This window comes from Chenopodium quinoa, unplaced genomic scaffold (genome assembly GCF_001683475.1).
Source record: "Chenopodium quinoa cultivar QQ74 unplaced genomic scaffold, ASM168347v1, whole genome shotgun sequence".
Lineage (NCBI taxonomy): Eukaryota > Viridiplantae > Streptophyta > Magnoliopsida > Caryophyllales > Amaranthaceae > Chenopodium > Chenopodium quinoa.
In genome coordinates, this window is record NW_018743979.1 from 4,734,741 (window position 1) to 4,746,286 (window position 11,546).

Genomic DNA, 11,546 nt, shown 5'->3' on the forward strand with positions numbered 1-11,546 from the left:
AAATTTATCACATAATACAAAATAAATAAATAAATATTTGATTTTAAAAATACAAACAAACCGTTAATCGTACGAGTTTCATCTAGTATGAAATTATTTATACGCATCTGAATACAATGGCATTCAATGGTATTTTTCCGCACATTTAATACAGTAGTTTTCTTCTGACTTAATATTTTTTGTTCATTTAGTAGGTTCATACAATTACTTAATTTTAATATACCCAAATAAAATTAGAAAAAACATGAAGCACGCAAATTCAAAAGTCGGCAAAGGGTGCCGGCACCGTTAAATTAATGAATTTTGTACATAATAACATACACCATAACAAGATTTGATCAATAATTTACAATATTCTTGGTCCCAATAAAAAAAATACTTATTCACTTATTGTGTCAAACCCGCATGTATATTTCTAGAATCATGACTTTGATGATTCCTTCAACTCTCCTACCTTTCTTGAACAATTCTTTAGTCCACGTTTTGTCTCAATTTTCTTCACAAATATTCCTTTGCATTTATTATTGTTTTCTTTTAACTCCTTAACTTTAGAAAATTCCACTTTCTCCCTTGATAACTCTATCCCTCCCACCTAAAGGCTGAAAACCGATGATGTTTGGTTGGCATGAAGCGCTAATTACTGCGATTTTCGCCGGACTTATGGTGATCATTTTCTTGATTCTGATTATTCGTCGAAAGTCTAATCAAAGAAGTATTGCAACAGAGCGTCATCAACAAGAAGTCGGAGTCGAAACAGAGGTTAAAACGACACCATTACAGACGGAAGAAAACAGCAAGAGAAGGCTAAGTTCTCATTTCTTCCGCCGTGGTTCGTCAACAAAATCATTCTTCAATTGGGCTGATCATCCAGCGTTGGTCACCGACGCTGTCGAGAATGGATGGTCACGATTCGCCTTTACTAGTTACGTGTCGAGGTCTCCGTCTGTTAGATCATCGCTGTTTGATAGTCTGCGAGTTACAGGTGATTTTTACAGCAGTAGAGAAAGCAGTAGTATTATTAATTCGACTAGTATTAATCAGGTCGAAGAGAGTTGGGAAATTGGTTCAGGATCAGTTGATTTTATGCAAAAGTTATCATTTAAAATCAAAGGCTTAAACCTTGGTGGTGGAGCCGTGGCTGCAAGTTCATCTTCGGTGGCGAAATCGGTGGTGAGGATGGCGCTACCTTTGCCAGGGCCGCCAATGGTTCAATCCTTTCCGCAGGAGGCGTATTTTGAGATAAATGTTTTGAACTCAAATGAGGATAACGTGAAGTTTAATGGTGAAGGTGAAAAAACGAAACTGTTGTTTCAGCGTAGTTTTTCTTCTACGGCGAGTTCGGGGATTGGTAAGACGCAGGAAGGGTTGTTTCATGTGAGTAGTAGCCGAGGGTCTTACTTGTTAGAGGAGTTGAAAATCGGTGGCGGTGGCCGAAGAGGAGGAGGTGATGGTGTGAAGATGTCAATAGGACTGAGTGTTGGGGGTTTCGTAACAACTAGGATTCCGGGGAGTTATCCTGGCTCTATTGGATTCAATTCTGATGGTTCTGTTTTTCTTGGAGGTAAGTTTCAATTTCGTCTTGTTTACTTTTATTTATTTATTCATTTATTAATATTATTTAATTAATTTTCGTTAAAAAGTTATATAATATGTGTTTGTCTAATCATTCTTTAAACAATCCATTTAAAAAAAAATAGCATTCTTTAAATACAAAGTTTTAGGCTCTCTTAGGGAGAATGCTCCAAATTCTAATTAGATCATTTCTACGAGCTCTATAAGGAAAAAAATTGAAATAAACTTCCCAATAATTGTATACCATCAATAACTTTTCCAATAATTATTAAAGATTTTTTTTTATTTTATTTTTATTTATTTATTTATTTATTTTACCTTGGAATTAAGGATATGTCTAATGCATTAATAGGGATACATTCTAGTATAATGTGAAGCATTAAAATTGTTATTAACTTTTTCAACCATCTATTATAACACAAACTTTCATATGTGGTTGGCCACACCGCGTCACCAACCACTTTTTTTTTTTGAAAAAAATGGTCGGGATTATTTGGTCAGGGGTTATTCGGTTAATCAGGAGTTACTCACTCGGTCAGTTTGTTAGGGGTTACTCGGCCAATAAGGGGATACTCGGTCGGTCAGGGGATACTTTGTCAGAGGTTACTCGGTCAGGGGATACTTTGTCAGAGGTTACTCGGTCAGGGGTTACTTGATCGATTAGGGGTTACTTATGTGTTAGCTGGCAATAAGGTGTAGCCAACCACACACAAAAGTTACTGTTACTATAAAGCTAGCGTTTTAAACAAGATAAGGATCTCCGGCTCGGTATCTGTACATCTAAGCATTCCTTGCAAAATTTAAACAACAATAATTATATGTTCAACAAAAATTATGTATTGTTTTTCCTAGTAAAATTAGTTAAATATCAGTATTGGTATTAAGAGCGCGGTTTAGATCCTATCAAACTGAAAACCCAATCATATTTTTGTAGTTTAATGCAGTTTACAGTTTTAAAATTGTGGTGCTGACTTTGCAATTTAGGTGCGGTTTACCAAATTTCTAAAGCCAAATAACAATCTAATTTGATTTGTTGACTCGAACTATAAATTGCAAACCATAAACTATATTTATAATTTAGTTTTGTAAAAGAGCCAAAAAATTTCTTAAAGGAATTTAGCGTTACCATACCATTTCAATGAGCCATATTTGAGGAATTTAGTGATGCAGCCATAATATGCTGTTACCATGCCATTTATCTGTTGTAGACATAGACCAGACACTAAGGTGAAAGAGTATAAGTTTATGCAATACTCCCTGTGTTTTTTTTAAGTGTTATATTTTGATCAAACACGCACGTTGAAACTCGACTTTGACCATAAATTAGCTAGTAAAATTATAGAAAATTTGATATTATGAAAGTAAACTTTATGACGAATCCAACAATGTTTTTTTTTTTTAATTCAAACGAGGCAAAGCCAAAAATTACAAGAAAAACAACAAGAAAGCAAAAACAAACAAACAAGAACAAAATAGAAAAAACTACATAGGTACTAGGTGTGGGAAAGCCACTCCCCTAACATCCTCCGCTAAAATACTACTAAGGCCTAAAGGAATAAAATTAAGAATAACAAAATCCGTGTCTTGAGAGACTCCGCGGTTGGCCAACCAATCCGCCGCGCGATTTCCTTCACGATAAATATGAGCTATTTTGACTTCCCTGACATTATTTAGCATCCCCAAGCATTGATTTAACTCATGCACATTCTCACCATTTAGAGGTTTTCCCTGCCTTAGGATTTGAATGGATGCAAGATTATCTAATTGTACTTCCAGCCGCTCAATAAGTAGGTTTTTCGCTATTTCAAGGCCTCGGGTTAGAGCTAAGACTTTGGCTCTGAAGGCTGTACAATGACCAAAATTAGCAGAGAAATAAGATTGCCTTCATGGTCTCTAATGATCCCTCCACCCCCTGCCAGCCTTGGGCACCCTTTAGTAGCACCATCACAATTAAGCACATACCATCCGCAATTAGGAGCCTGCCACGAGATATGCTGGTGTTGCTTCGCTTGCCTGGAATGAGGAGCATCTTCTTGATTATTTAAGCTGCGAAAAACCACATCTATTCGTATACGAATAAATGCTCCCATATCAATAGGAATTTCATCTCCTATGTTAAAAACATAGCAGTTTCTCCACCTCCACACCCACCAAACAACAGTACCAAATAGTGTAGGCCACCCTTGATCCTCCATTTGACCAGAATCTTTGAGATTATGGGATCCAATCTTTCAAAGACCCATGAAAGAAGCCACAAGACAGAGTTAAAGTGAAAACTAAACGCCAGACTTGTTTAGCTGCGGGGCAATCACTGAAGATGTGAAGAGTGCTCTCCTCCATGTGACCACAAATAAATCACTGAGGGTCATCGGTGAGTTGCCTTTTGAACCTATTTTGGTTCCCAAGGATCTTGTCATGGCAAGCCAGCCATAGAAACGCACGAACACGCTGCTGAATAGGGGCCTTCCACACAAGGATCCAGCATTCTTCATCAAGAACATCCGTTTCATGGCGCATGATACTAAGAACGGATTTAATGGTAAATTTACCCTTCGAATCACCCTTCCAATAAATTAAATCACCTACATTCAGGTCTGCTCTAACCTCATGATTTTAAATTAGCTTGAATGTATTCGAATCTAAAAAAGGAGCAAAGATATTCCATCTCCACCCATGATCAACTTCCCACATTTCTTCCACGTTTGCCCCTGCTAATTCCATGGGGATAGGAGCAGTAGTCACATCACTTAAAGGCTTGTCAGTAGCCCAAAGATGATCCCAAAAAAGAGTGTGAGCTCCAATACCAATTGTTGTGTGCATACCCTTACTCAAAAGCTTATCGTTCTCAGTTATGTCGCTTCAGACATTTGACATTCCTTGTTTCGGTTCAAACATACCAACATCACATCAACCCTTGCAATACTTAGCTTGAAGAACAAGCGACTACAAAGAGTTAGGTTCGGCTAAAATCCTCCAACCCAACTTAGTAAGAAAAGCCGCATTGGCTTGCTTTGCGGATGTAATTCCCACACCACCTAATTCTTTTGGTTTTTACAACACTTCCCATGAAAAAAGATGGATTTTCTTTCGATCCTCGCTTCTACCCCAAATAAATCTCCGAGTTTTCTTATCAATATCCTCGCATATGGTTCGGGGAATTTTGGCTAACTGCATAGAATAGAAGGACATATATATAGAAGATAATGTAGATTTAGCAAGTGTAATACGGCCAACCAATGATAAATATTTCGACTTCCTACCACTAAGCCTTCTGTCGATTTTTTCGCAAAGATGGTTGTAAGTCTCCCTAGTGACCCTACTAGTAAGCGTAGGCATCCCTAAATACAACCCCAAGTCAGCAGTAGCTTCCACCCCCAAAGCCGAACATATATCCTCTTGGTCAGAGATAGTAACATTCTTCGAAAAGAACACTCGAGATTTAGGTAAACTTACCTTTTGACCCGAGGCAGAGCAAAAGTGATTTAGGCATGAACGAATCAATTCAGCTTGATTAATATTCTCTTCCATAAAAAGAATGATGTCATCGGCAAAAAATAAATTTGACAAGGTAGGACCATCCCGACTTGCTCTAATGGGTTTCCAAAGGTCGTGAGCAACAGCCTCTTCAATGACTTGATAAAATCACTCTATGCACATTACAAAAATCTATGGGGAGAGAAGATCTCCTTGCCGAATCCCCCTACTCAGTTTGAAACTTTGGGAAGGTTCACCATTCCAAAGAACTCGAAAAGAAGCAGTAGTGATGCAATCCATGATAATATCAATCATAGTGATAGGCAAGTTCATTTGTACAAGAGTGTCACGAATAAAGGACTAACGGAGACGATTATAGGCTTTCTCGAAATCAATCTTTATATCCATGTATCCCTTTGCCCCTTGCTTCCTCCTCATAGTGTGTAAAACCTCTTGCATTATGACAATGTTGTTAGTTATTTGACGACCCGGCACGAAACTTGCTTGAGTATTTGAGATAAGAAAAGGCAAGACTAGTTTCAAGCGATTAATAATCACTTTAGTGATAATTTCATATGCTACATTGCATAAACCAATTGGCCTAAATTGCGAAGCCAATTCGGGTTGGTCAACCTGGGGAAGAAGAGCAACGAATGTTTCATTAAATCCAGGAGGAACGCCTTTACCTTCAAGAATAGGGATGAGAGTATCACACACAGTTTGCACCACTATATCCCAATTCTTTTAATAAAAGAGAGCTTGAAAACCATCGGGGCTAGGAGCCTTTAACGCCCCCATCTCCTTTATAACCTTATCAATTTCTATTATTGTGTAGGTCCGAGTGAGAAAATTCCAGTCACTACTTCGAAGCTCCAGAAATATGTCTTGAAGGACATCAAAAAATTGCGGATCACCTTCCTCTGTGAATAAGGTTGTGAAATAATTCACAATATGATTTTGAATTTCGCATTTGTCTTAAATCCAATTGTCATCCGCATTTTTAATTGCTAGGATTTTGTTCTTCCATCTCCTAACAATCGTGCTCAAGTGAAAGAAAGTGGTATTTCTATCACCATTTTTAAGCCAATCTATAGAGATTTTTGATACCATAAGGTCTCCTCCCTTTCAAGAATCTCATCAAGTTCTTTTAGAAGCCGAGACTCCAATTTAATCAAACCCCTATCTACCTTCAGCGCTAGAGATTTTTGGATGCCCCTTATTCTCGCAAGAAGAATCCTCTTTTGCTTAAAAATATTGCCAAATACATTCCTGTTCCAGATTTGTAAGTCACTTGAAAGTTTGGTAAGTGCAGGCATAAGAGAGCTACTAGAATCCCAATTGTTATGCACGAATTCTTTGAAGTTTTCATGAGACATCCAAGTTGCTTGAAATCTAAATGGACGATGCAAAGCTTGTAGAGGAGAAAACCCATTAGGGAATATAAAAATTGGACAATGGTCAGAATGGAAGGCCATAAGATGTTTCATAGATGCTCTGTTAAAGTGCAAAGCCTAATTTTCATTGCATAACGCCCTGTCTAATCTACCACTTCGGCGTGTCTCAGGAGTTAACCCTCGTGCCCAAGTATGGGCCGCACCTGAAAACTCCACCTCAATGAGATCCATATCTTCTATCCAAGAGTTAAACATGGCTGATCTTCGAGTAGTCTCTGCACACGAACTGTTTCTTTCAGAAGGGAAGCGAGTGTCATTAAAATCTCCTGTTATAAGCCATGGTTTATTATGAGATGCAGCAAAAGTCTTGAGCTCCTCCCATAATTCTTTTCATTGTGAAGGGTCAAGGCTTGCATAAACAGCAGTAAAGTACCAAGGGACAGCTCCAATTCTTGTAATATTCTTACTAATATGTTGTTTATGTTGTATGATCAGATTCACAGTGACCAATTCAGGTTTCCAGTACACCCAAATGCCACCACTAAAGCCAACTGCATCAACTTGAGTATGACCAGAGTACCCCAAAATCGAGGCAACTTTCTCAGCTTGCGCACCTCCCATATGAGTCTCAACAAGTGAGAAGACATCTGGTTGGTTAGCAAGCACCAAATCACTTAAAGAGGAAATAAAATTTGTATTTCCCGCACCTTGAACATTCCACACCATGTAAGTAATTGGTAACGAATCCGAAGCTAAATTTGGTAGACTATCTTCCATAGAAACTGGTATAGAAGTTAACGAAGACATGTAGGCTTGACTAATGAATCTCAACAAGCGTTGAAATTCATTGGGAATCTTCAAAGTGGCCACCAATTCCGGGGGATTCGAGATTGGTGGTACCATAGATTCTAGTTGCATCTCTAGAACATGAATCAGGGGGTTTATGCTCACAAATATATCTACTCCAGAGGTTGACCTATGCATAAAGTCTTCTCCGGGGGTGTCTTGAGGGAAATCAAGGAGTGTGTTTGAGACATGGGTGTCACTAGAGGAGAGCTCAAAGTTTGCATCAGATTACTTCTCAATAGCTTGGGTCTGCACTGTAGGGACTTGTTGTCTAGCTTCTTGATTAGCTTGGAATAAAAACGAAGAGTTTTCTTTTCCTTGCATGGGGTTAGGCTCAATTAAGGCAACATCTGATTGGATATTAGTATCAATATCCTGGAGTGGCATGGAAATATTTTGAGAGGATTTCTTTTCCTTAACGAATCCAACAATGTATTATATAATAACATCTGTTTTTGAAAAATTAGTTATATAATCAAGTCACAATCATTATGTGAATAGTGAATAAAGTCAAATTGTAACACTGAACGAAACATAGAGGGAGTAGCACAAACTAATGAATCACCTTGATGGGTTGTATCATTAAATCAATGTGATACTCTTTCTTTTCTTTTCTTTTTTATTCTCTTTAAATTCAAACACTTTAACTGGCATGGAGTTTTATGTTGTTGATTTGAATTTGTTAAAAGTCTATGTAAGTGTGATTTGTTAGGAAATTAAAAAATGCTAAAAAATTAATAGTAGGTGAATATTTTATGTAAAAGTTAAAGATGTGAGTGAATGAAAATATTAAACAAGTATGAGTGGAGTATGAGTGGAACCATGTAAGGAGATAAATATAGTAAAATAATACTGTGTATAATATAAAATTTTTTGTAAGAAAATATTACAAATTACACAAATTCTTATATGTGATTGTGCACATGGTGTGGCCACTCAACATGGAGGTTACATCATTAGTGTTATAAGGCTTACTCGGTCAATGTCACAGAGGGCTACTTCGTGAGTGTTGTAGGGGCTACTCGATCAGTATTTTAAAGGCTACTCGGTTAATATTACAGGTGTTACTCGGTCAGTGTTATAGAGATTACTTAATTACAAGCATACAATGGTGTAGCAAGGCCCACACAAAATATGGTGTATAAATAAATAAAAAATAGCTGATTATAAAAAGTCTTGCAATTAAAAAAAAAAAAGTAGCATCACTTGCCTATTGTTTTCTTTAAATTGTAAGAAAATTGGGCCAGAGACCAGAATGTCCTGGCTCAAATGTGGGACAACAATGCCTAAAAGAGAAACATTAATTTTAGTCTTACTAAGTTACTATAGTTTATGTAAGAAGTAAAGACCCAAGGTGATTAAGTGAGTATCACCAATTCACCATTACTGATAGTGCTAGTATACTTCTTACGTATCCGATTAATTTTAACATTTTTTTCATTCATTTTTTTTTTTATCACCCCATTCATTCATTTTTTTTGTCAACATCCTTTCTATTTTGATATGTTCTTTTTTCATTTTCCTACTTTTGCTTTAAACCTTTTATGCTAAGAAAATTTTCAACTTTTATCGCTCTTTATCTCATTACATAGTCTACAAATAATAACAAAGTATATACTAATATTGAAATTTTTAAACAACTCTCTCTTTCTTACCTAAAAAGTAATTAAAAAAAAAAAAAAACCACTTAACATTAACTACTTTATTTTATGTAAACAGTAAATGGAAAATAATAAAAAAGAAATATTATTTCTCTTTTTAATGAACCCCACTTTCACTAATTTTATACTAACCATTTCTGCACACAACGCGTGTCGGGGTTTTATTAATTTGGTCTCCAACACATTTTCTGCGTGGCTGGCCACACCGTGTGGCCGGAATTATTTATTCAGGGATAACTCAGTCGGTGATGGGTTACTTGTTCAAGGGTTACTCCATCAGTATTTACTTGGTCATGGGTTACTCAGTTAGTAAGAGGTTACTTGGTCAATCAGAAATTAATCGAGGGGTTGCTTATTCAGGGGTTACCTTGAATAAATGACCCTGGCCACATGGTGTGTTTAGTCTTTAACAAATTATTTATTGTGAAAACGTCCTAAACAAAAGATAAGTTTGACAGATAAAAAATTAAATGTAGAAGAATTCATCAGTGTGATATTTGTTATCAAACAATACTTATTAAGGGTTTACGATAGTAACGAATGTGTGAAGAATATGTAATTAGAAACAATAAGAAAGATATAATATCTATACTAATATATTAAAAGTCGTTCCTAACAAAGTCTATGTGCCATGCAGATCCTCTCACTTACGCCATATCACCTATTCAAACTCTCATTATGCCACATCACCACTCAATCAACCTTAATTGTTATGCCATGCCACTACTACTTCATATAAAAACATAAGCATAAGGAAATTTGAACACCCAACCTCTTGTAGAAAATATGGTTATTTAACCATCTAAGCCAATTAGCAACCATATTATAAATATGAAAGCAAATATATATAATTGAAAATCATAAAGACTAATTAAAAAAGGGAAAAAAAAAAGAACCCAAAAATATTAAAAAACATATAATCACAAATTTTAATTAAAGTAGCAACCCGGTGCAACGCTTGGACCACACACTAGTTTCTACATAATAATATGCTAAAATTGGAATACAACTCTTAAAAAAAAACCTATTAAGGCATATGTAACTATAAAAAAAGGAGTATCAATAGTAATGACAACAAATTACTCAACCAAAGCCTATCTCTTATAATTTTGTGTAGCAATAATAATTCGAACTAATGTGGGAAAGAAGATTAAAAATTACTCCGTTTCATATTACTTATAACGATTAGACAATTTTTACTCACATTTTATGTCAAATCATTACAAATAATATGAAAAAGGAGGTAGTATAAAGATTTCTGATTTAACATTATTTGACATTAATATATCATTATGATTAATCTTTGACTTTTCAGGTATGAAACTTGTATTTGAATCTGAAAATGAAGATTGGGCTAAAACTGGAAGGGTAATTGGCTGTGGATTTGATCCAAGAAAAAAGGAGGTTTACTTCACAGTTGACTCAGAGCTGGTGCATGTAATACATTGCAAGTCAGAGGATTTTGAGAGGCCATTATACCCGGTTATAGCTACAAAAATTGGCATAACTATGCTAGTGAATTTAGGCCAAAGCAGCTTTAGTTATCTTCCTGCAAATGCACACAGGACCCCAAATCCATGTTTCATTGGTCCCGTCGTAAACTCATCTGCAGCAGCACTCGGATACGAAGACAGCAAAGAGTTGTTTTCTATGGGAAGAATTGATGCTGAGTGGCTTAGTCATAGTGCAACAACTAAAAGTACAGTTAGCTATAATAGTGACCTTTACAACAACACTAGGATTAACAAAATGGACGAGTATGAGGATGAAACAGAGGCCGAATTTATTGAAATTGTTTTAGATAGCACAAAACGGTGACTTGGGATAGTATAAACAACATTATGACATTGACATTACAAATTTTTTGCTAACATAAGTATATGAAAATTTATGATATGCAATTTCATTGTTGAACTGAGTAGGAATGTACGTACCTTCAATATTCATCATACACAAGGCAACTAAAATAGTTGCATGTCTTTCATAACTCCCTTTTTCTTTTCTTTTTTTTTTCTTGTACACTTGTATGCATGTATACTAAGCTAGCTTTGAGCAAGTAATAAAACTAAATCAAGGTGTAATGACAACTTCAATTACTTCTTTCATATCAATTTTCAATGTTCATAGAAAGGTTCAGGGTGAGGTATATAGGTTGCTCAGTTTGCCATGGAGTAGAGAAAATATTGAAACAAGTCTCAAGAGCAGTTCCCCTCCCTCTCCCTTTACCATTTCCCTTTTCTCTTCCTCTGCCATTTCCTTTCCCCTTTCCTCTCCCTCTGCCTCCCTCACTTCTCTTAGTTGTTTAAATTGGCCAATTGAGTATAGTTCATAAGTTCAATATCACCTCATGGATGTATCCTCTTTATCATGGTTAATAACATAATCTGGTCCATAAAAATCAAATTCAGGTGCAAATGGAGTTGTGTTTTTACTAATAACCTCAAATTTCTTGTCAAATTCCAAATTTTTTTTTTTTTTTTTTTTTTTTTTGACAAAGAGTTCATAAACGAAAAGCAAATTACAACCTAACATACAAGGCTAAAAGAAACTATAAAACAACAACAAACCACACACCAAACCAAACTCACAAACCAAACAA

The 11,546-nt window shown here is 35.9% G+C and overlaps 1 protein-coding gene across 1 annotated transcript; it reads left to right on the plus strand.

The window, feature by feature from the left end:
• Positions 1-236: 236 nt before the first annotated feature.
• Positions 237-11,028, plus strand: LOC110690047. Its single transcript, XM_021866876.1, has 2 exons — positions 237-1,561; positions 10,263-11,028. Exons 1-2 carry the CDS (start codon positions 610-612, stop codon positions 10,763-10,765), a joined length of 1,455 nt encoding a protein of 484 aa, XP_021722568.1. The 5' UTR covers positions 237-609; the 3' UTR covers positions 10,766-11,028.
• Positions 11,029-11,546: the final 518 nt, after the last annotated feature.